General features: G+C 41.0%; 1 protein-coding gene across 1 annotated transcript in view; it reads right to left on the bottom strand.

Annotated features, from left to right (window-relative positions):
* The window catches only part of LOC115107856 (potassium voltage-gated channel subfamily H member 5-like), a 90,339-nt gene that overhangs the window by 39,881 nt on the left and 24,359 nt on the right, over positions 1–26,099 (bottom strand). The window contains exon 7 of the mRNA XM_065008487.1: positions 19,465–19,894. Within this exon, the coding sequence (XP_064864559.1) occupies positions 19,465–19,894 (430 nt within the window). The remainder of the gene's footprint in view (positions 1–19,464; positions 19,895–26,099) is intronic.

Raw genomic sequence — 26,099 nt, 5'->3', positions numbered from 1 at the left:
TTTGACATTGGGAATTATGATTCCCAATTAGAGGCAGATGGTTATCGTTAACTAGCATTTTTTCCACCTGTGGGTTATGGGATATTGTTCATTTTCAGTTGCCTGTTAGCACTGCATTGTCGTCACGGTTCGTTTATTCTTTATTTGTTTTGTATTTGCTTAAGTTTCACTTTATACATAAAAATTATGTGGAACTCTACGTACGCTGCGCCTTGGTCCGACCATCACTATTACGAACGACGTGACAGTTATTAAAAAACCTCACAATTTTGAGAATGTTCTCAAAGTTATTTAAATAACCTATAATTTCGGTTCTAAGGAACGTTAATTTCACCTCCCAGGAAAACATTCAGGGAACCATAGTAACCTCCCTGCAGCCTAAAAATGCACGTTCTCAGAACAAGCTAAATTTTCACTTCTGTTCTCAGAACATTTAAAAAAACATTCCGTTTTACCTGTCAGGAAACGAATGGCTTCATTCCCAGAACCAATGGGAAACCAAAAATGTACGTTCCCACAACTTCCAAGGAACCAAATGTGATAGCTGCGCATTGTTGTCTATTTGCACATCCATTGCAATAAGAAGCAGAAGACACAATAACAAACTGCCTCCAATTACATGAGCTAAAATGAGTCAGTAGTGCATTTGCAAGCCTTGAGCATAAATACACCTCTTGGGAACTGTATTTTAAATAGACAACAATTAGCTTTTCCATTACACTCTGTAACTCTCCTGTGAAGTACAAACAAGTAGCCGTTAGATATAGACATGTCCTAATATGGAATGCACATTTGCTCAGCAGGAATACTGCATGCTGGAAGTTGCAATGACCCAAATGAGTCAGTTAGTATTGCTTATCATGAATTCTATCCACTCTGGGGAAAGAGGATAACCTCTACTCTGTTCTTTGGGTGGTTTATCTATCTAACTTGAGGAGTCTATGTTCATTCATCACATCTAGGCCTCCAGGCAGCCAAGCACAATCCACTTCTGCACCTTATTTTCTCCTTTCCTTCTTTCCTCCTCTTTCCACCCTCACATCTTGCCAGGCCGTCATTGTAAATAAGAATTTGTTCCGAACTGACATGCCTGGTTAAATGCAATGCTGATGACAACTGCCTCTGTGGATTTCTATACATTTGTAATGCTTCTGACATGGGGGACGATAGGTTATTAATGTGCTTGCTGAAGGCAAGGCCACTCTAGATTTCTTACATATTTTTTAAAATTATTATTCTGCCCGCTCTAGCACTTAAAAGATTTAAGCTATAAACATGAAACCAACTATTAAATGTGCAGATGGCCCCAGCTTAGATTGTTTAAGAAAATATTTTTGATAGCCATTCTAAATGTTAAAAAACGTTAAATTCTTAATTAATTGATATAATTCTTACTAATAACCCTCATAAATACATGCCTAGGGGGGTCTTTGCTTATGATCTCAGTGATCACTGCCCTATAGTGTGTATTAGAGACACTATGCAAAAAAAGTCAACCTTGTCTAATAAAGAATAACACTAAAATGTTGCTAGTTTTGTTGCCACACCCTTATTTATTAACTTTTTAAGGCTGTGAAGTTTCTTTTTGTGTTTGATTAAAAATGACTTTGAGTCTTGCGCTCTTGCCCGCCGCATCACTGGTGGATCGGTTTGATTGGTTTAGTTACGGACTCATAGGGTTGGGAAAGTGTTTCTCTTGTCTTATTCTGATTTTTGAGACAATATAATTTTGAGTTAAGCAAATATTATACCAGTGTGATTATTTTGTTCCGATTACATTTATAAGGGACACAAACAAACAACAAAGGCTTCAGTTCTCTATAGTTATTTTCAGTTTTCTACAGTTTGAACCTGTTTTGAAATAACTCGTCGCCTCCGATTTAGGTAAAACAGGCTTTAGTTTTTATGAGCCGTACACTTGGAACACATTCCTGAATACCCTACGTTTGGACGCTCTTGTGCCTTTTAGGCATTTTAGGGTATTGGTAAAGGAACTGTTCTTCGACAAATGTACCTGTTTAATTTGTTAAAATGGTATTTATGTATTGTTGCAGTTCTCATGCTTCTGCCTTTGTTTGTTGTAATTTGTATCACTAGTTCCTTATTATGTACCTAATATTTTTTTTTTTTTTTTGTGAAGCAGGGCTCCTTTAAAGTATCATTTTAATGCTGTGAATCAGGGTGAACATTACACACAGATTGAGAAGACCTGCTACAATTGCCTTCTCTTGGCTGGACTGGCATATGACTTACTGATCTGAACTGGCAGAATTACATTCATCCTGCTTTCTTGCAGTTTCAATTGAAGTCCCATTCCAAGTCAATAACACACTCTCATCACAGTGCAGTAACCGGGACCCTGAGGCAATGGAAACTAAAGCACCATAGTCTCAGATTATTGTGCAATTGCTCTGTAATGGCGGATGATTTGTATGGATTGCAGTGCAACTCCTAATACATTGGTGGAGAGTCTTTCGGCACGCCAGTAAAAGTACTCATATCCGCCTTGGACAGACCTCAAGTGGTCCATCAGTAGATGACAAGTGATTGCTTTGAGAATAGAGGCTGTGCTGACTAGCCTGCAGCATCCTGTCTTACTCACAAAGAATGAACATCCTTTTAGATTTGGTCAAATGTATTACTCTTTCCGTGAGACCAGAGACGCATGTGACTATAAACTCAGAGAAACTAATGTTCTAATGTAGATGAAACTTGGGAATTTGGGGTAAAGAATAGATTTGGTAAAATGCTCTACTCTTTATGTGAGACCGGAGACCTGTGTCTAGAAACTCCAAGAAACTCAAGAAAACATTTTTTGAAATTTGTAAAGAATACAAATGTTGCAGTGAGTATTGATGTTGTAGATAGACCTGAAATAATCAATAGTTCAGTGGGGGATGGTGAGGAAATTGGGTAATAACCCGTCATAATATGATCATAACACTGTCATGACGCATATATTTAGACCTGTTATGACATATATTGCTTTATTTTATGGCTGGTTATGACCAATACATAAGATTGTAAAAAGCGGCCTCCCGAGTGGCGCAGCAGTCTAAGGCCCTGCATCACAGAGCTAGAGGCGTCACCACAGATCCGGGTTTGATCCAGGGCTGTGTCACAGCCGGCCACGACCGGGAGACCCCTGAGGCTGCACACAATTGGCCCAGCGTCATCCGGGTTAGGGGAGGGTTTGGCCGGCCGGATGTCTTTGTCCCATCGCGCTCTAGCGACTCCTTCTGACGGCCGGGGGGCGCATGCACACTGACTTCAGGTCGCCTTCTGTACGGTGTTTCCTTCGACACATTGGTACGGCTGGCTTCCGTGTTAAGCGAGCAGTGTGTCAAGAAGCAGTGCGGTTTGGCGGGGTCGTGTTTCGAAGGACGCATGCCTCTCGACCTTCGCCTCTCCCGAGTCCATGCGGGAGTTGTAGCGATGGGACAAGACTAACTATCAATTGGATATCACACAATTGGGGAGAAAAAGGAGAAAAAAGTGTAAAAAGCAACAAAACAACAAAACCTACCACGGTAGTTATTTTATGGCTGGTTATGACACCTACATAAAAGTATCAAAATTTACCACACAAGACAAAACATTCCATTCCACCATAGCCTATAGGGTTCTGAAATTGGCCATAAAAAATCATTATTGTACAGTGCATTCGGAAAGTATTCAGAACCCTTCCCTTGTTCCATATTTTGTTATGTTACAGCCTTATTCTGAAATTGATTAAATAAAAACATTTCCTCATCAATCTACACACAATACCCCATAATGACAAAGCGAAAACAGTTTTTGCCAAAGGTGCTTTAACAAAGTACTGAGTAAAGGGTCTGAATACTTATGTAAATGTGATTGCTAATTTATTACAAATAAAAAAACTAACATTTGTAAAAACCTGTTTTTGATTTGTCGTTATGAGGTATTGTGTGGAGATTGATGAGAAACATTTTTTTAATCAATCAAAAATGTGGAAAAAGTCAAGGGGTCTGAATACTTTCCAAATGCACTGTAATTGCGCACACATTGATGTTACACATGCACCTACCCCAATGCTCTGTTTCTGATGGCTGGGATGAATGCAAGAGCAGATTTCAGGAGCAGGACAAGACACCCTCTTTTTGACTGATGACTGATATAAGGGCATGTACGTGATAGGCCTATCTGGCTTATATGACTCTGATGGTTATAATGCTTCTTGACAGTGTCATAAAGGGCATGTTCTTAGTCAAAGTCAAGTGACACAGGATGGTCATAATGCTTTTCACAAGTTATTAAAAATATGATGGAGAAAAAAATCATGACTGAAAAGAATTCTTCACAACAACAACAAAGTTCTTAAGAACATTTTTTCAAATGAAAGGAAACTTCTTGGCAGGGGAAAAATGGAGTAAATGTGGGTTTTGACACTCTTGTAGGTGTCATAACCAGCCATAAAATACTGCAATACATGTCATAACAGGTGTAAATATATGAGTCATGACAGGTTACGCTACTGTTATGACATGGTTATGACCATAACACCTTATGTGGTTATGACTCTCGGTGTCAAGTAAAGTGTTCCCGGAAGTTGATCAAAACCAATTGCCAAACAACCTAGAGATGCATTACCCAACATTAAAAGGTTCAATATGTTGAAATTGCTCCGCCATGAACTGGTTTCTAAAATTCTAAAATGTTCGCCATATTTCAGGTTATGTTAAAAAACAAGCAATGTACAGAGTAGATTGGGCTTGGTGGGCCAAAATATAATCTGAGTGGTGGGCTGCGAGCCAAATAAATAGACATTTTGTATTTAGTAATATAAAAAGGTAAACGATAACTTTTTAGGGTCTTTAAACAATACCTTTTTAGTAAGAAATCATAAAGTCACACTTCAAACAATCAAATTGTAGCCATATAACTTAACACATAAAAACACATTGAGTACCAGTATTAAAGATACAATGTAAAAAATGTAACCATTGTGGCACAAACTGCAACCACGTTTCTATGTTCATAAGGCTATTAACTTAATATATGTTTCAAATGACTTGAATATGGGAAAGGTGTAACAATTTGTATTAGCAGCAGTAAGTCACTGAAATGCATCAGAAAGGTATTGGAAAGTTAATAATGGAAGCTCATTGGGCAGAAGCGACTCTAGCCTTTTAGGGGCCCTAGGCAAGATTTGGTTGGTTAGTGAAAGTAAAAAGATTCAAAAACAAAACTTAAGAAGGGGAAGCATAGAAATAGCACATAGAGAATGGATCTACCGCTTATCAGACTTGCTTTCAATGAGAATGACAGATCTATAATTCCCAATTACTGCATATCTGAATTATATTGGGCTGCGCACAAGCAACATAATGCAGCGTTTCCAAGTTAATATCCGCGTTCCAGACCATCTGCAAAGCTGCACAGTTAACTAATGATTGAATGAAGTCATCAAGATCAGAGGTTCCCAACTTTCTATTTTCCTGGGACTACCAAATCATCGTCAAAAGCTCATTAAGACCACCATTCGCGGAGTCAAATAATTTCATTACATAAAATGTCTTGCCTATCAAATGTATAGTCAATTTTATCAGTTTATCAGCAAAATTATTATTATAAACAATTGGCATTGCGAAAAGTATCGTAAAATTGCTTCTGATACCAATAATACTACCAACAATTATTATTGTTTGATGAAAAACAATCTATTAAAAATAAGAATTTGCAGACCACCTGCAGTACCCCGGGTCTGCGGACCACAGGTTGAAAACCACTGATCTAGATTGCAGTTGGGCATCAGACTGCAATGCCATATTGATGTGGTAACTGACATGTTAATCACTTATCCAGGCATTATGAGAGTTGGGGCAAGACTGCAATGTAGGTAGAAATGACCAATCGCGGCTGATCTTTTGAGTGGATCAGGGCTTCAAATCAAATGGACCTCTGTCCTTGTCGGGGCTATATTTATGTGCAGAGTAGTGGGCTGTTCAATGTATAGCTAATGAAATGGGTGGGTTGAAACTCCCTCCTCTCCACCCAGAACATTCCAGCCCCTGGCCTCAGACAGCTCCTGTTGTCTAACTCTTCATTATTCAACTTCCCCTTTCAGTCATTTAATAGACAGCAGTCCTTACACCGCTGTCTAATTACGTCCCATCAGGCATGAAGCATGAATCCAATCATGCCACAGAGAGCTGGAATGTGGCAAGTCACAAGGGACCCAGGGGAACTACTGGTGTCTGGGTCAGTGTGGTGATGATTGCCTGATAGCATTCTGCATACATGTCCAGAGAATTCAGCGTCAGTGTGACCCACCTTGGCAGGCAGGGCAAGAGAAAATAAATATAAAGAAAATAAAGTGGGAAATTGCTCAGAAGTGCAGACAGTGAAGGTTAGAAGGTGCAATGTGAGAATGATGTGGAGAGAAAATAAAATATTACATTGTACAAAATCTTGAAGAAGCTATGTCTCAACACTGACAGAATTGCCAAGTAGGTTCAAATTTGATTGACGCATTTCACGACATGGCCCTTTTGGGGTGTATATCGTGGCTCCCCCCTCTCTCACCCTCTCTCCCACATCAGGTTTTTACAAAGGTCATTACATTTCTGCTAGAAACATTCTCTCTTCCCTGCCATGGAGTATGGAGGGAGAGAGCCTATGGAGAACAAAGAGCTCCTCTTTAGAAACTCCTAATATAATATTTATATTTTTGAGAATGTGGGACTGGTCCGTGGACACTTAAGGGACAGTCATGTCGAGTGTGTTTCATTTGGTGATCTCATGAAGGACAGGAAACACACATACCTATATCTCTAAGAGTGTACATTTCCCAGCTGTCAGGTTTACTTCTGAAGGTTGTATAAGATGGATGAATAAGTATAAGTATTATTTTGAAAAGATATCAATGTGATTTAGTCTTCTAAATGAGAATTGGTTGTTTTATGGTAACTAATGCACAGTCAGTAGCCACGCCCAGGTGGGCACAAACATGATAAGACGGCCCCTTTTCTACCCAAGTATAAAAGCCCCTGTGACGCAATTCACACCAGACCACGCAAACCACGGTGTAAGCTAAGGTTGCGAATGGTTGAATTTCTAAGACCAAAACATGCCTGGTGACACTGGTGTGTGAAGTGGTTTAAACTACAACTCTAACAGAGGACAAGACCAGAGAATCTGGAGATCATTCCCACGTTGAAATGGCGAAGAAATCTACAAAGTAAAGAATCATTATTCAGACTGCAGCTGAGTAAATACTTTAGTCTGGTAAATTCTAAGAAGATTTCCGAATGGTACTCTGACGTAACTATTCTAACAACCTTCAACTTTGATCTCTTATGAACACAACCAGAGACTTTCTGTCGACTCTCTCCAGCAGACGGACCGGCAACCACAGAGAGAGACAACAAGACATACACTCGTAAATATGTAAATTGCTATTTATTTTCAAATGAGTTCATGTAAGGTATTAGCTATTTCTATGAGTGTAGTTATCAGCTATGTGTTTCCCACGATTGAGTTGTCCACACCCCATTTCATTTGTCTACCAAGCCATCATATCAGTTTCATCCGCTAGGGACTTTTTCTTTGTATCATGTAATACCCCATGTATGAACTAATTGTGTGTGTGTTTTCATGTATTTCTGTGAATTGATTAGAGTTAATAAATAAATAAACCAATGTGTATATAGCTGATTCATAATTTATGCTAGGGTTCGTAGAGATATCTAAGGGTTTGCGTCATTCAGTAATGAGAACAGATGAGGTAATAACAATTCATTAATAATCGACTGTGTGATATGATATGAAAATATCTGAAGAGTTATATTCAGGAAATTGACACTATAAACAACATCTTTATGTGGTGCCCCGACTTCCTAGTTAATTAAAGTTACATATTTAGTTACTGTCACTTGATTAAATTACACATAGAGAATTGATTTTGATAATATAGTCTTCATATTTAATGATATTTAAATGATAGTCACAGTAAAATAAATCCCCATCAAAATCCATCTGTTTAGGGCCTCCCGAGTGGCTTAGTGGCCCTAGAGATTCTGGGTTTGAGTCCAGGCTCTGTCGCAGCCGGCCACAAGGCATACATGACAGAAGTTCGCAATTCTAAAACCAAAGTTTGCAGGCAAAACCTTTGCAGTGGTTTTAGTTAAGGTACACTACATGACCAAAAGTATGTGGTCACTTGTTCGTCGAACTTTTCATTCCAAAATCATGGGCAATTAATACGGAGTTGGTCCCCCTTTTGCTGCTATAACAGCCTCCACTCTTCTGGGAAAGCTTTCCACTAGATGTTGGAACATTGCTTTGGGAACTTGCTTCCATTCAGCCACAAGAACATTAGTGAGATTAGCCGATTAGGCCTGGCTCGTAGTCAGTGTTCAAATTCATCCAAAAGGTGTTCGATGGGGTTGAGGTCAGGGCTCTAAGCAGGCTGGGCTCGACAAACCATTTCTGTATGGACCTCGATTTGTGCACGGTGGCAATGTCATGCTGAAACATTAAAAGGCCTTCCCCAAACTGCTGCCACAAAGTTGGAAGCACTGAATTGTCTAGAATGTCATTGTATGCAGCAGTGTTATAATTTCCCTTCACTGGAACGAAGGGGCCTAGCCCAAATCATAAAACCCGAACTACCCCAAGATCATTATTTCGCCTCCACCAAACTTTACAGTTGGCACTATGCATTGGGGCAGGTAGCGTTCTCTTGGCATCCGCCAAACCCAGATTAGTCCGTCAGATTTCCAGATGGTGAAGCGTGATTCATCACTCCAGAGAACGCGTTTCCACTGCTCCAGAGTTCAATGGCAGCGAGCTTTACACCACTACAGCCGACGCTTGGCATTGCGCATGGTGATCTTAGGCTTGTGTACTGCTGTTCGGCAATGGAAACCCATTTCATGAAGCTCCTGATGAACAGTTCTTGTGCCGACGTTGCTTCTAGAGGCAGTTTAGCTGAATCCACTAATTTGAAGGGGTGTCCACATATTATTGTATATAAAGTGTTGTTGATGCATTAAAAATAACCTCCATCATGCGAGCTACTAGAGTCTGTATTTTATTCAAGTGAACAAAGTAGTGATGTTGGTAGTGACGTTGTTTCTCTATGCCAAAATAGTCCATAATTGAAACCAGACTGTCGTCACAACATCTGCGGATGAAAGTGGCAGTGCTACAGCGGTGTTTGTTAGATCAGGAGACATACCGAAAATGGGTCTTCTCATGAAAAAGTCTGTAGGTCTGAATGGTTTGGGCTAATATGACCCCTCTATGTAAAGATGAGACTCTCATGAATACGATGTTGTTCTCTGTTTTGCTCTAAAACCCCCACAGGTGTTACGAAACTCATCTGAAGGTAACCTGGTACCAGGCCGAAAAATCTATAAAATTGAATAGGGCATTTCCACGTCAAAGCTAACATACGGGTCAAAACATACCTTGTTTTGATTTATTTTTGGACTATCTGATTTCTATGCATGAATCTGTTATTCAATGTATTTTTATGGGCTAAAAGCAGTAAGGCCAAATTAAATGTTTCATCAAATATGTTTTATATATTTGTTTTTGATACCTACAGGGGTTCTAAAATTCTAAATCAAATAGCTAAATTATCCTTGGTATGACCATCTGAAAACAATTCCATATGTTAGCTTAGTAGTAACTCAGCCCAGGACCCTTAGACTAGGGGGTTCATTTGACTTATTAGATCTCGGGTCATAGGTGGCCTAGTGGTTAGAGCGTTGGACTAGCAACCGAATGGTTGCAAGATTGAATCCCTGAGCTGACAAGGTAAAAATCTGTCGTTCTGCCCCTGAACAAGGCCCACTGTTCCTAGGCCGTCATTGAAAATAAGAATTTGTTCTTAACTGACTTGCCTAATTAAATAAAGGTAAAATAAAACAAATTGCCTGGGCATTGGGCAGAAACTATACCATTAGCATCCCCTCCCTGGGTAATTCTCATTCTCTTCCTCTCTCTTCTATTTCTCTTACCACAGCTCACTGAAGAGTCCACACAAAGGAGCAGCATCCCCTGACCCGAGAAAAACTCTTGCATGATACTACAGCACTTAATTAATGCAGTACCTTCACCACAGAATCCAATCGACTACTTGGAGCTGAGCCTCATTCGAATGCAGCCTGACAGGAAGCACAGTGAAATTGGAGTAGGCGTCTCACAAAGAAAAGACTACAAAGCAGAGTAGGTTATGGACAATTTCAATTAACATGCACTGCACTGATCTGGAAAAACATTTTAAGTATATATATATATATATATATGCACGCACGCACTCTCTCACACACACACACACACACACAGTAAAGGTCAAAAGTTTGGACACAACTACTCATTCAAAGGCTTTTCTTTATTTTTACTATTTTCTACATTGTAGAATAATAGCGACGACATCAAAACTATGAAATAACACACATGGAATCATGTAGTAATCAAAAAAGTGTTAAACAAATCAAAATATATTTGATATTTTTCAAAGTAGTCAACCTTTGCCTTGAAGACAGCTTTGCACACTCTTGGCATTCTCTCAATCAGCTTCATGAGGTAGTCACCTGGAAGGCATTTCAATTAGCAGGTGTGCCTTGTTAAAAGTGAATTTGTGAAATTTCTTTCCTTCTTAATGCTTTTGAGCCAATCCGTAGGGTTGGTATACAGAAGATAGCCCTATTTGGTAATGGACCAAGTCCATATTATGGCAAGAACAGATCAAATAAGCAAAGAGAAACGACAAATCCATCATTACTTTAAGACATGAAGGTCAGTCAATCCGGAACATTTCAATAACTTGTAATGTTTCTTCAAGTACAGTTACAAAAACCATCAATCACTATGATGAAACTGGCTCTCATGAGGATCGCCACAGGAAAGGAAGACCCAGAGTTACCTCTGCTGCAGAGGATAAGTTCATTAGAGTTACCAGCCTCATAAATTGCAGCCCAAATAAATGCTTCACAGAGTTCAAGTAACAGATACATCTCAATATCAACTGTTCAGAGGCGACTGCATGAATCAGGTCTTCATGGTCAAATTGCTGCAAAGAACTACAGTCCTTTGGTCTGATGAGTCCAAATTTGAGATTATTGGTTCCAACCGCCATGTCTTTGTGAGATGCAGAGGATTATCTCTGCATGTGTGATTCCCACCGTGAAGCATGGAGGAGGAGGTGTGATGGTGTGGGCGTGCGTTGCTGGTAACACTGCCCATGATTTATTTACAATTCAAGGCACACTTAACCAGCATGGCTACCACAACATTCTGTAGCGATACGCCACCCCGTCTGGTTTGTGCTTAGTGGAACTACAATTTGTTTTTCAACAGGACAATGACCCAACACACCTCCAGGCTGTGTAAGGGCTATTTGACCAAGAAGGAGTGATGGAGTGCTGCATCAGATGACCTGGCCTCCACACTCACCCGACCTCAACCCAAAACCCAATTGAGATGGTTTGGGATGAGTTGGACCGCAGAGTCAAGGAAAACAGCCAACAAGTGCTCAGCATATGTGGGAACTCCTTCAAGACTGTTGGAAATACATTCTAGGTGAAGCTGGTTGAGAGAATGCCAAGAGATCAAAGCTGTCATCAAGGCAAAGGGTGGCTATTTTTGTTGGTTACTACATGATTCCATATGTGTTATTTCATAGTTTTTATGTCTTATTCTACAATGTAGAAAATAGTAAAAATAAAGCAAAACCCTTGAATAAGTAGGTGTTTCCAAACTTTGGACTAGTACTGTATATTTACAGTACTGCCATCAGGGTGCAAACTGAGGTCTTAACCTCTTAAAACCATGAGAGGCAATAACAGTTTAGCACTGGCATCGGTAGGCTTTTAAATGGAAATAGATGTTTATCTTGTATATATAGTAAGCATTTGTACATGTCATGTGTGAATGTTGCTGTTTATATATTTTTATATATCTTTATCTTATTCGACTTGCCACACCTGACGTTCATTTGGAGAAAATAAAGTATATTTATGGTATAAAAACATTTGCCTCTTTGCCCAACCTTTAAGGGTATTTGACATTTATTTTGGGAAAAATAGTTAAATAGTTTAAGTAGTATTAGTATTTTTAAGAATTAATTCTAAAAATGTATTTGGTTTTACAAGTAGGCATTGAAATACTGCAAATAGAAGTATTTGATTTGGCCAGTCTATTTGAAACTACTAAAATACAAAGAACAATCATGTATCTGAACCTAGGTATGGGCAAAAGATATCACACAACATTGAATGTCTGTGAAGTGCAATTGAGCTGTTAACTAATGTGCATCCAAATAAAGAAAGTCGCACACTCCATATATAATCTCCCAGTAATTTATGGGTATTTGCCAACATTTCGGCATCACTGTGCATCCAACATAAAACAAAAAATGTGCTTGCTAAAAATCAAATCAAATCAAATCCAATTTTATTTGTCACATACACATGGTTAGCAGATGTTAATGCGAGTGTAGCGAAATGCTTGTGCTTCTAGTTCCGACAATGCAGTGATAACCAACAAGTAATCTAACTAACAATTCCAAAACTACTGTCTTATACACAGTGTAAGGGGATAAGGAATATGTACATAAGGATATATGAATGAGTGATGGTACAGAGCAGCATACAGTAGATGGTATCGAGTACAGTATATACATATGAGATGAGTATGTAGACAAAGTAAACAAAGTGGCATAGTTAAAGTGGCTAGTAACATAAGAATGCAGTCGATGATCTAGAGTACAGTATATACATATGCATATGAGATGAATAATGTAGGGTAAGTAACATTATATAAGGTAGCATTGTTTAAAGTGGCTAGTGATATATTTACATCATTTCCCATCAATTCCCATTATTAAAGTGGCTGGAGTTGGGTCAGTGTCAATGACAGTGTGTTGGCAGCAGCCACTCAATGTTAGTGATTGCTGTTTAACAGTCTGATGGCCTTGAGATAGAAGCTGTTTTTCAGTCTCTCGGTCCCAGCTTTGATGCACCTGTACTGACCTCGCCTTCTGGATGATAGCGGGGTGAACAGGCAGTGGTTCGGGTGGTTGATGTCCTTGATGATCTTTATGGCCTTCCTGTAACATCGGGTGGTGTAGGTGTCCTGGAGGGCAGGTAGTTTGCCCCGGTGATGCGTTGTGCAGACCTCACTACCCTCTGGAGAGCCTTACGGTTGAGGGCGGAGCAGTTGCCGTACCAGGCGGTGATACAGCCCGCCAGGATGCTCTCGATTGTGCATCTGTAGAAGTTTGTGAGTGCTTTTGGTGACAAGCCGAATTTCTTCAGCCTCCTGAGGTTGAAGAGGCGCTGCTGCGCCTTCTTCACGATGCTGTCAGTGTGAGTGGACCAATTCAGTTTGTCTGTGATGTGTATGCCGAGGAACTTAAAACTTGCTACCCTCTCCACTACTGATCCATCGATGTGGATAGGGGGTGTTCCCTCTGCTGTTTCCTGAAGTCCACAATCATCTCCTTAGTTTTGTTGACGTTGAGTGTGAGGTTATTTTCCTGACACCACACTCCGAGGGCCCTCACCTCCTCCCTGTAGGCCGTCTCGTCGTTGTTGGTAATCAAGCCTACCACTGTTGTGTCGTCCGCAAACTTGATGATTGAGTTGGAGGCGTGCATGGCCACGCAGTCGTGGGTGAACAGGGAGTACAGGAGAGGGCTCAGAACGCACCCTTGTGGGGCCCCGTGTTGAGGATCAGCGGGGAGGAGATGTTGTTGCCTACCCTCACCACCTGTGGGCGGCCCGTCAGGAAGTCCAGTACCCAGTTGCACAGGGCGGGGTCGAGACCCAGGGTCTCGAGCTTGATGACGAGCTTGGAGGGTACTATGGTATTGAATGCCGAGCTGTAGTCGATGAACAGCATTCTCACATAGGTATTCCTCTTGTCCAGGTGGGTTAGGGTAGTGTGCAGTGTGGTTGAGATTGCATCGTCTGTGGACCTATTTGGGCGGTAAGCAAATTGGAGTGGGTCTAGGGTGTCAGGTAGGGTGGAGGTGATATGGTCCTTGACTAGTCTCTCAAAGCACTTCATGATGACGGAAGTGAGTGCTACGGGCGGTAGTCGTTTAGCTCAGTTACCTTAGCTTTCTTGGGAACAGGAACAATGGTGGCCCTCTTGAAGCATGTGGGAACAGCAGACTGGTATAGGGATTGATTGAATATGTCCGTAAACACACCGGCCAGCTGGTCTGCGCATGCTCTGAGGGCGCGGCTGGGGATGCCGTCTGGGCCTGCAGCCTTGCGAGGGTTAACACGTTTAAATGTCTTACTCACCTCGGCTGCAGTGAAGGAGAGACCGCATGTTTTCGTTGCAGGCCGTGTCAGTGGCACTGTATTGTCCTCAAAGCGGGCAAAAAGTGATTTAGTCTGCCTGGGAGCAAGACATCCTGGTCCGTGACTGGGCTGGGTTTCTTCTTGTAGTCCGTGATTGACTGTAGACCCTGCCACATGCCTCTTGTGTCTGAGCCATTGAATTGAGATTCCACTTTGTCTCTGTACTGACACTTAGCTTGTTTAATAGCCTTGCGGAGGGAATAGCTGCATTGTTTATATTCGGACATATTACCAGACACCTTGCCCTGATTAAAAGCAGTGGTTCGCGCTTTCAGTTTCACGCGAATGCTGCCATCAATCCACGGTTTCTGGTTTGGGAATGTTTTTATCGTTGCTATGGGAACGACATCTTCGACGCACGTTCTAATGAACTCGCACACCGAATCAGCGTATTCGTCAATATTTCCATCTGGCCTTGTCTGAAACATGTCCCAGTCCACGTGATGGAAGCAGTCTTGGAGTGTGGAGTCAGCTTGGTCTGACCAGCGTTGGACAGACCTCAGCGTGGGAGCCTCTTGTTTTAGTTTCTGCCTGTAGGCAGGGATCAACAAAATGGAGTCGTGGTCAGCTTTTCCGAAAGGGGGGCGGGGCAGGGCCTTATATGCGTCGCGGAAGTTAGAGTAACAATGATCCAAGGTTTTACCACCCCTGGTTGCGCAATCGATATGCTGGTAAAATTTAGGGAGTCTTGTTTTCAGATTAGCTTTGTTAAAATCCCCAGCTACAATGAATGCAGCCTCCGGATAAATGGTTTCCAGTTTGCAAAGAGTTAAATAAAGTTCGTTCAGAGCCATCGATGTGTCTGCTTGGGGGATATATACGGCTGTGATTATAATCGAGGAGAATTCTCTTGGAAGATAATGCGGTCTACATTTGATTGTGAGGAATTCTAAATCAGGTGAACAGAAGGATTTGAGTTCCTGTATGTTTCCTTCATCACACCATGTCTCGTTAGTCATGAGGCATACGCCCCCGCCACTCTTCTTACCAGAAAGATGTTTGTTTCTGTCGGCGCGATGCGTGGAGAAACCCGTTGGCTGCACCGCCTCGGATAGCGTCTTCCCAGTAAGCCATGTTTCTGTGAAGCAGAGAACGTTGCAGTCTCTGATGTCCCTCTGGAATGCTACCCTTGCTCGGATTTCGTCAACCTTGTTGTCAAGAGACTGGACATTGGCAAGAAGAATGCTGGGGAGTGGTGCGCGATGTGCCCTTTTTCGGAGTCTGACCAGAACACCGCCTCGTTTCCCTCTTTTTCGGAGTCGTTTCCTTGGGTCGCTGCATGCGATCCATTCCGTTGTCCTGTTTGTAAGGCAGAACACCGGATCCGCGTCGCGGAAAACATATTCTTGGTCGTACTGATGGTGAGTTGGCGCTGATCTTATATTCAGTAGTTCTTCTCGACTGTATGTAATGAAACCTAAGATGACCTGGGGTACTAATGTAAGAAATAACACGTAAAAAAACAAAAAACTGCATAGTTTCCTAGGAACGCGAAGCGAGGCGGCCATCTCAGTCGGCGCCGGAAATCAATTGTGAATATTTTCTAGCTTAACATATAAATGGTCTTTAGGCCAGTATTGACCACATATTGACTGCATCAGTGACTGCATCATGTCTACCCCAAAACATGGGGCCTGGATTCAAACATGTAGGCTCAAGCAGAAATCATCTTTTAAAGTAAATTGCAAAGTACAGGTTTATCTCTCCATTCTTTATCTCTAAACCTTATGTTCACAGGTCTAGTTTTTCTTTGTGTTTAGCTATTTGGTTCATTATGAACAGAGAACAGCGCAGATACAGACTACATTTTACCTCAACACAGTTTTATTAGGAATTTCAAGAGTTAGCCAACCCTCTGAGTGGGTCTGTTTTCCTGTACTTCTTCTATAAGTTAGTAACAATGTTCGGTAATGAGGGAGTTTTTGCATAAAAGCTTTATAATTGAACAGAATGCATTGTTTCTACCTATTTGATGCCAATGAGGGCCACCTCCCTTCCATTTTAATATGAACAGAGGCTCCTGAGTGACGCAGTGGTCTAAGGCACTGCATCTCAGTGCAAGAGGCGTCACTAGAGGCCCTAGTTCGAATCCAGGCTGTATCACATCCGGCCGTGATTGGGAGTCCCACAGGGCGGCGCACAATTGGCCCAGCGTCGTCCAGGTTTGGCTGGGCTAGGCCGTCATTGTAAATAAGAATTTGTTCTTAACTGACTTGTCTAGTTAAATAAAGGTACAATAATTTTTTACATTTTTTAAATAGAGTGCCGTATATTCTGGGCTCTAGAGCTCCTCAGGATAGCACAGCGGTGTCTCACCCACGGGAGCTTTTGATCCTGGGTCTCACTGGGAACAGGTATCCCCTGTCTCACAAAAGATCAAGATGGTGATGAGTAAAAGAACTGCATACGTTTGCAGTCTAGTGAGCCCTTGATTATGCATTATGTAATCAAAACAAAATTATTCAATGAGCAAAGTAGATGCAGCACACTGATCTAATGTGATCTACAAATGCACAAAACAGGGCCAAAATGAAAATAGAGAAATAAAACAAATGGATGTCAGCCGATAGGGTATACCTGGTCCCAGTGCGACCCAGAATAAACACCCTCTGTGGGTGAGACACCACTGTGCTACCTTGAGCGGCTCTAGGGCCCAGAATACGACTCAGCATACAGTACTCTATTGCCTCTGTTCAAATTAAAATGAAATACTCGCCAGTACCGAGGTGTTTGCTGAGCCCCAGCCAATTGCCACTGGGCTATTCTGTTCAAAGTGTGTGTTAACGTGGTGTGTTGTTTGTGTTGGAAGAGGCGAGTTGGGAAGACTGTTACGTAAGGTATGTGTTATTATTAATTAGATAGGACAGGTCTCCTGAGCGCCATCCTTGGCCCAGTGACGTTGGTATTCGCCCACACTTATGTAGACACACACACACACACACACACACATCTCTGCCGTCCCTGTAGCCTTTGAGAGTGATGGACTAAAGCGGGATCTAAATACAAACCATTTGGAACGAAAGCCCCAGAGCTTTTCCTCACACGAACCGATATGTAATTTATACCAATGCGATTAATGAACATAGTATGATAGCAGGTCAGGCAACGAACGCTTCATCGAATAAAAATGTATCTGACGTGCGGTCAGACGGACTCGAACTCTAAGTGTTTGATTAAATCAGTATAGCAGAACTTCAGAGCTATAGCACCGATATAACATCAACTCGCTCGAATGTCTGATTGATCAATGCTACTCATTTGACTCTGAAAACAGTAAACCATTAGCCATTAGATTAGTCATTTAGTATTACCTGCACAACCACACATTGCAGGAGAACAATGGAAAAGTCATTATTTTGGCCGGGATTAAATTCATAGCACGCTGGACAGCCAACATTGAGATTTATATATATTTTTTTACAAATGTTGTGTTGAAAAAACCCCTGCTGTGTCATCCAGAAAAACAAGTGAGAGAACGTGTGCTTCGATATACATTTTAGTGCATTCCGGTATGATTTTTCTTTCCTTTCCTCCCCTAAAAGCATGAACGTCTTTTCAAATCTAGCCCTACCAACCTAACCCAGCCAAACCCTAAACACAACAATTTTGGCCTAATGCAACAACTCGGGTCCTTCATTAATCTAATCCAAAGCCAGGCCATATTGTATCAGTCCCTCATGGCTTAATTTGCGCTGGGGTTTCAGGCAATCCCCAAAGCCTCTAGCCTTGATGATGCAACTCAAGCGCCTCTTGATCTAATAATTATTTTTAACTGCTCTGATTCAAATCAAAATATGTTCTCAAATATCCCCTCAGATTACTCCACTGCATGAAAGATCGTGTTAAACCTACTGCCTATCTCTTAATTTCATGAGTAAGCACAAAAGTGGTGATTGCTCCATAGCTGTATGGATTTACGATACTCTCCACAGCTCTTTTGAGCTCCTACTGCCCTGAGGTTGTGGCTTCAAAAGTTCCCTGTGCAGGGTATAATGGCTTCATATAATCTCATCATGATCCTGACATGAAACATAGTATAAGCCTTACAATAACCCCTTTCACACAGAGGGTTTTTACCGTTTTTGTAAAGGGGGGTAAAAAACTCAGCACAATACCTAGTCATGGAGCCTGTATGAAACCGGTTATGAGTCTATCTGAAAACAGCAGGCAAATAACAGGCTGTTTGAACAGGGGACATACTTTTTTTGTTAATTGACTGTAATACTGTATCGGTGAAAAACTTTAGAAGAAGCTAGGGGTAATACATGCTTATAACAGCAAGGAAAGTGCTTTAGTGGTTAGTTAGTGATTAGCATTAGCACATGTGGAGCTCATGTGGTAGGCACATGAGGAGACATTTTGCAGAGATAAAGATACACAAACTAACAGTATAATATAGAAAACATGTGGATTTATATGAAGAAGCAAAGTTGAAAACAGAGTCGTTGTTGCTTCTTGACTGCGTGCATTGGCCTAGCTAACATAAGCATGCAGACCCAGAACTGTGCCTGATTGAGTGACAGGGGGCGGGGCATGGTGTGAGTAGGAAGCAGCCGCAATAGGAGAAAGAGGGAGACTGGAGAGACATGACAAGCGGAGTAAACTGTAAAAGGCTTTACACGTAGCTGAGTGAGGTTTCAAAAAAATCGCAGCCTCTTATGATATGCATTTAATTTTTTTTTTAACTAGGTAAGAACAAATTCTTATTTACAATGATGGCCTACCCCGGCCAAACCCGGCCAACGCTGGGCCAATTGTGCGCCGTCCTATGGGACTCCCAATCACGGCAGGATATGATACAGCCTGGATTCGAACAGGGACTCTAGTAACGCCTCTTGCACTGAGATGCAGTGCCTTAGACCGCTGCACCACTCGGTGAATGGCATACGGCACATGTCAATATCACCATTTGAAATAAAAATGTATTAATTGTGCAGCCCTAGACTATGTTCCATACTCTATCCGGTAGTTGCACATGATCATTGGTAGTCTTTCTTGGCATGAAATGTAGAATTTTAGTTGGCCGAGGAGCCTTTCAACTTTGAACTATTAGTTATTGTAAAAGAGAATAACCTACCTAGTTTCACAAAAGTCATAGATAAATATGAATACTTACAGCCCACCATCATCATCGCCACAGAGAAGATCTTCTCGCCGTCTGTTGTGGGAGCGATGTTGCCAAAGCCGATGGTGGTGAGACTGGTCATGGTGAAGTAGAGAGAGGAGATGTAGAGTGTGTCCTTGCTTGGGCCACCCTCCCACTGGCCAGAGCCGCTGGCATTGTAGCGGTAGGGTGAGCCAATGCTCGTGGCCAACTGGTAGAGCCAGCTGTCTGTCTTGATTGTGTTGGTGGCTTCGTCAATGACCTCGTAGTCCCCAATGCTGTACCAGATGCAGGCCAGCCAGTGGGCCACCAGGCCGAAGACACACACCAGTAGAACCAAGACCGCCGCCCCGTACTCCAGGTAATGGTCAAGCTTCCGGGCCACGCGGCCCAAGCGGAGAAGTCGGACCACCTTCAGTGAGCTGAAGAGGCTGCTGAGGCCCTAGAGACAGAGAGAAAGGAGAACAATAGAGGAGATGGAGATAAATATAGAGAAAGATAGGGAGAGAGCAATTGCAATATGGTCCACTCATACATCAATTTAGACCTAGGTCTGCGAGCTTCGGGCGCAAGCTTTGAACCACTTGTTTTTGGGGGTCACAGGTTAAAAAAGTTTGAGAACCACTGCACTAGACAACACTGGACAACTAGAAATAATCCAACTTTAAAATAAAAAAATCTGTATGCATGCTAATAGTCACTCTTTTTGTTAAATGATGTGGCACAATTTCATGAGGACAGGGAATTTGTCAGTGAAATCCTCATGCAACTGGGTGTATTTGTAATATTGTCCTATGGACTCAGTGCAATTAAAAAGCACTGAAGCCAACTGTAAAAAAACAATCATTCTAAACTCTAATGAGAGCCTTGAATCAGCTGCCATCTCTAGAAGGGGCCATGATTACACAGCAGAAATCTGATCTAAATCAGTAAACAGGATCAGTAAAAACACATTTTTTTTTTTATGTTAACAAAAAAATTCAAGAAATGTATGCCTTGTTGAATGCACCAGGTGTACTAACCTTTGTATGCACTGCTTTTAATCAGTATGTTGTGCAGCCTGAGTATCACATCAGAGTTTGAAAGGAAATGTGACCTTAATTACAAATTCACCTCATCGTATGAATACCTAGAATATCATTAACGGATTATTATAGGCAATAACCTTCAGATAGCAGGCGGGTATAGGAGTTTTCACAACTCAATGTACAGTACAGCTTAATCCCACCGAACCCATAACCATAGAATTCTCACCCTCTCAAAAGGCAAGGCAACCAGGAAGTCTCAAGACGTGTGAGGCAAGTTATGATAGTATTTTACACTGCAATCTCACATGGAAAGAATCCAGCTAGATGGATGGACAGCCCAAAGCTTCAAGGAATCCTGCCTCACTCTGCCGGCCTATGGCTCTTTTATGTAACGACTTTCATGTATTTGGATGGAAATATATGAGTTTATATGGGGACTGTATGGATGAATTCCTCCAACTCCTAGTACTTCTGCTCTCTCTTCATGACAGGTAGCATAAAAAATAACATGTTTACCCCTGTCACTTGTACATTAGAGTTCCCATTGTCCTAACTTCTTCAACGTTTCCATGGTCAACTATCCTCTTTATGCCTTAATTGTAATTAATGTAGCCTCTAAGCTCAATGGGCTACTTAAATTATATTTAGTGCCATGTCAAATGTATTCCATTACCCATGAAGAATTATCCATCAATAATTACATTCAGTAATAACTCAGCCACTACACCCTCCAACAATGTGTACCACCACATACATCATGTTGACTATTGCTGTAGATGGATAGGTTATTCATGTGCTAGTCATTACCATTGTTTGGGGTCAATCGCTTTAGGGTAAAGAGATATACAGTAGTAACCCACTGTACAGTAGTAGCCCACAGTGACAGAAGACAATACGGTACACACACACTCCCACACAGCAACATAGTACCAATTATTTTCTTATAGGAGGGAAATGATGACTTTGCTAGGCATAGACCAGAATCTTTTAAAGCTACAGTCTGCAATTCGAAAACCAATGAAACGGCTACCCCACCACTCTTTTTGGAATACAGCACAGGAAAGGGGCTAAGGAAATGTAACACATCTCAGACTCTAAAAGGACCGACAGTCCATGACATCCACATTATAGTTTTAACCATGTTCAAGCTTTACTGTACATTGTTGGTTCTGATGGGATAAGGCAGTTGTACTAAGCTCAAGTTATATTCATCAAGAACCAATGACTATATATCATTAATTTAAAAGTCAAAACATTTTGTGCCAATACCTGACTGTAGCTGTAGCAGAATAAAACTTTCAAAAAAGAAGGTTCTCTCTACATTTTTGATGCTCAAAAAACTAAGCGAAGAAAATGCCGCAATATAGCATTAGCTATGAGTGGCAACCAAGGCTGGGGTCAATTCCATTTAAATTCAGTCAATCTATGAAGTAAATTGAAATCCCTATTACAATCATCCTCAAGCAATTAGGAACATTGGAATTTCAGTTGACTTCCTGAATTGACTGACTTGAAAAAGAACCGACCCCAAACCTGATGGAGGGGTTGACCCCAAACGCTGTGACTGAATTCTATATAGCATAGCTGCTTACTAGAAATATAGCTTGTGTGTACTAACCATAATACATACTATTTAGAAAATTCTGGCAGTATGTAGTAAGTGACAAATATCATTAATACTGAGGAAGTGTTGTCTGTTGTGCAATGAATCGTGTTGTTCCCTGCGATTATTATTATTCCATTTCTTTTTTTTACAGCCCCTCCCTTATGTGATCATCAGCTGTTGTCAGACACAAGGGTCTGAAAAGAGGACTCTCTTCCTTGAATGTGGAGTAAATTCATACAAGATGAAAATACCAAAAGTATGACATCCCAGCACTTAAAGCATACTCCATTTTTATAACTTTTCACTAGAAAATGCTCTATTTTCGCATACTCAAAAAGCCTACTAAACAGGACATACTATACATGCAAGTACGAGAATCCAGTCACAGCCTAAGTGAGGGCATGTCAAGGCCACAGAGGGGAAGGGAAAATCTTCTTACTGGGAGAACGGAGTCTTCTGCCCTTGTGGCGTTCCTCTGCGAACTGGATGACTCTCGCAGGTGCCCCACTGCCAAAGAGTCTGAGATGGAATCCTTCACAGAAACATACAGAAAAAATATTTATTATCACTCGTACACACTTGACATTGGTATTCATATACAAATTAATTCAATAAAAACAGGGAAGAGAGAGATGAACAGAAAATCACAAGTTAATATAACAACTTACATTAGTAGGACACTACAGAAGTTCACCAATTGAGGAAAGCCTAGGTAGGCTCGTTTGATCATGGGAGGATATCTTTCTATACATTATCTATCTACTACTGTATATTATCTATTTACCTTAATATATATTTTTTTTAATCTATTGAAACGTTATATTGTTCAACCCCCACACAAAACTGTTTAAATTCACTTGATATGTGGTGACGTCTGCTGGAAAATGTATCCTTCATTAGGCATGAATACCAGTCACTATACACCAATATTGCCATTTCTTCAATAAGGGAATGATTAAGCTTATTGCATTATTAAGACGCCATTTGTATTGATGAATAATATGTTGAGGCAAGGGGATATGCCTCTCCTTAGTGAAGTCAAGCATCTCCTAAGTCAAGCAGGACCCTGAGATGAATGAATCAATACTGTTAATCAAGAGGTTAGTAGTTCCAATCTACACACGGTATAACTTTCATTTTACTCCAACTGTAACTCATAAAGAGTAAAATCAAACAGAGCACTCCCTCTCAGACATCTATAATTCACTCTTGAGTGGGTTGTCTCTCTTATACAACACTCAATAATGTATCAACTATGAGTTTAACACTTGTTCCACACCAGGTCTGGAATCAGTGAGTTGTTTCTATAATGCAGCCAACAGAGAGTAGGGAAGCAGTGATTTCACACCTTGTGTTTTGAAATAAATAGAGGACCACGTTTTCAATGTCTGAAAGTGGGTTTTGACAATAGTGACACCTTTTATGCTTTTTACATCAATAGGTGACATCTTCTGTCCACAGAACAGCCTTCACAGTGTACAGAGTAACCCTAACATTTCATATTGATTAGTTGGAACTTAATTCAAAATGGGTTTGTAATGGTTGTGATTGTATGGCATACAACAGATTTTAACACTGTATACTATACTATAAATCTGCATACAAATTCATCGCCCCCTCATGGTCACCATGAAAACAAACACTTAATAGGTACATGCTGCTGCAATACAGTATTTTTGCACATTGTGATGACAGCTGTTTGTAAATCATCAAACTAAAATAGAGTAAAACAAAAGTAACTCATTCACCATCTTGGCAGAGATCTACAACTATTTACGGTGCTTACGTCTTCATTCATGTATATAACCCATGTTATTAAAGGGGCAATCTGCTTTTAAAGCTAGAATCCTTAGTTCAAAGCGTTGTTACAGTCTTTGGTTCTTCCATTTATAATTTGAGGTTTGGACATTAGCACGTTGGGCGCACCAATTGGTGTCACCTCATTAGGCAGTATGTTTTACACCTGTGCTGGCTTGTCATCTCGTTAGTCAGAAGGTGTTTCACCTGTGCTGGCCCAGTTCTCCAGTTGGCTTGAGAGATGTGGAAGGTTACCACCTTCAGTTGGCTCTCCCTATTTTGAAGAAACAACAACAATCTAAATAAACAATCCTTTATCTGAACTTTCCTGTTTTTCTCCACTTTTTGGTTTGCTTCCTGTCTTTAAGTTTGGTGTAGGTTTTTATTTTGTTTGCCTCTTGAGCAAATTTAGTGGACGCTCGTGGGTGTCTTTTAGGTCCCAGCTATTGTTGGCAGTGAACTTTCAATGGACATCCCATGATTGTCTTAAAACCCCACCTGTTTCATTTTGGATGTTGTCAGTGACTCTGTTAGTTCCCCCTTCTGTTTTCTTGCTGGAGAATATAACAGTGTTAACCCCGCCTCTGTTTTGGTAAAAAGCTGCAGGATGGGCTTGGAGAAATGTAACCACTCTCACATTCATATTCAGAGCTATGGATGTGGTGTCTCTTGATGTGTTTTGTCCTATATTTTCATTTTTAATAGGCCTTTTACCTTTTGATAGGCCGTCATTGTAAATAATAATTTGTTCTTAACTGACTTGCCAAGTTTAATAAAGGTTAAATAAAATAAAAATGCAAGGACTGACCATGATATCAAAATAATCATGTTGAGGCTACAGTGTTTGTTCACAAAGAGTAAAACAAGCTTATATTTTGGGATCTGATGGGGTATAACAGTTGAACTAAGCTCATGAAGCATTTAAGTTATATTCTTCAAGAATTAATGGGTCTATACCATTAATTTATAAGTCCGAAAAGGGATGTAGCTACTAAGTGTTCTAGCTTTAAGTGAATGATATACTGTGCACCCATTGTTTATTAAAGTATTTCACTTATTGTGCCTCATGAGCTTAGTTAAACTGCCATACCACATCAGAACCCAAAATATAAGCATGTTGTACACCATCGTTTGTAAAAAATTGTTTTCTAAACAAACACTGCATAGCCTCAAAACATGGTTCATTTTATCTGATGGATGGTAATTATTTGCAGCCATAGCTCGGTCTATGAATTTGAGAGTGGTTACATTTCTCCAGCTCCATCCCTTAGCTCTTCACCAAAACGGAGGCAGGGTGATCGCTTTGTTATTGTTTGAACTGCAAATTGCCTCTTAACACTTTAAATATTAAAGTTGACCTCAAATGACTGTGTGTGTGGACTGTTTGAGATTGCCCTATGGGATGCCCTGTGTGATATTGCCCTACAAATGTGTGTATGGGATGGAGAGCTCTCAGCACTCAGGACCTGAGGCCTACACTGCTTTGAATTTGCAAACCAACACAAACTAACCCCATTCACATGCATACTGTCACGTGCACACAGAATAGGCAGGAGACTAATAAAAATATGAACAGCACCAAAAATGCTTTTAAAACAATTAATGCACTGCTTTTAACATTCACCAAAATGTGTTGTTAGGGAGTGGCAGTTGAAACGACTTGCCATCTCAACAAAATGTGTATAAGCTAGTGTCAGCCAAAGGATGATACATTTAAGGTCGACCACTATTGTATCTGTGAGGGCAACAATAATTGAGGAGTGACATTCTCACAGCTGGTGTGTGCTCCTGGACTGCTGTGGTCTTTTGTATGAGATCCCACTCAGTGGAAACACATCTTGCAGGGCTCTGGATGGACAAAGCTTTGAGACAGAATAACGAGAGGCAATATTGATTTCCCATGAGTCTCCTCTCTCCATTCCAGGGTCCAGTTTCTGCAATGTAAACTATGAATACTCCAATATTCTCTCTCCTTTACACCTCTGGTGCTCTTACCCTTTCCCTCTTGCTCTGTATTTCCATACACCTCTTCATTCCAATCATTCTTTACTCACCCCTGCTCCCAGCTTCCGAATGATCTCCATCCACATTTGTCTCCATCTCTGTCCCTCAGACACTCGCTCCCTATGTGTCTCTTCCCAGAGCCTATATTGCACTCACACTGATATAAAGGTCTAGCAGCAATGTCCTAAGGGGTGCATATAAAGGGTTTCCAT

This window comes from Oncorhynchus nerka, linkage group LG24 (genome assembly GCF_034236695.1).
Source record: "Oncorhynchus nerka isolate Pitt River linkage group LG24, Oner_Uvic_2.0, whole genome shotgun sequence".
In the NCBI taxonomy this organism is placed as follows: Eukaryota; Metazoa; Chordata; class Actinopteri; order Salmoniformes; family Salmonidae; genus Oncorhynchus; species Oncorhynchus nerka.
This window is presented reverse-complemented; position numbering and strand designations above follow the sequence as displayed.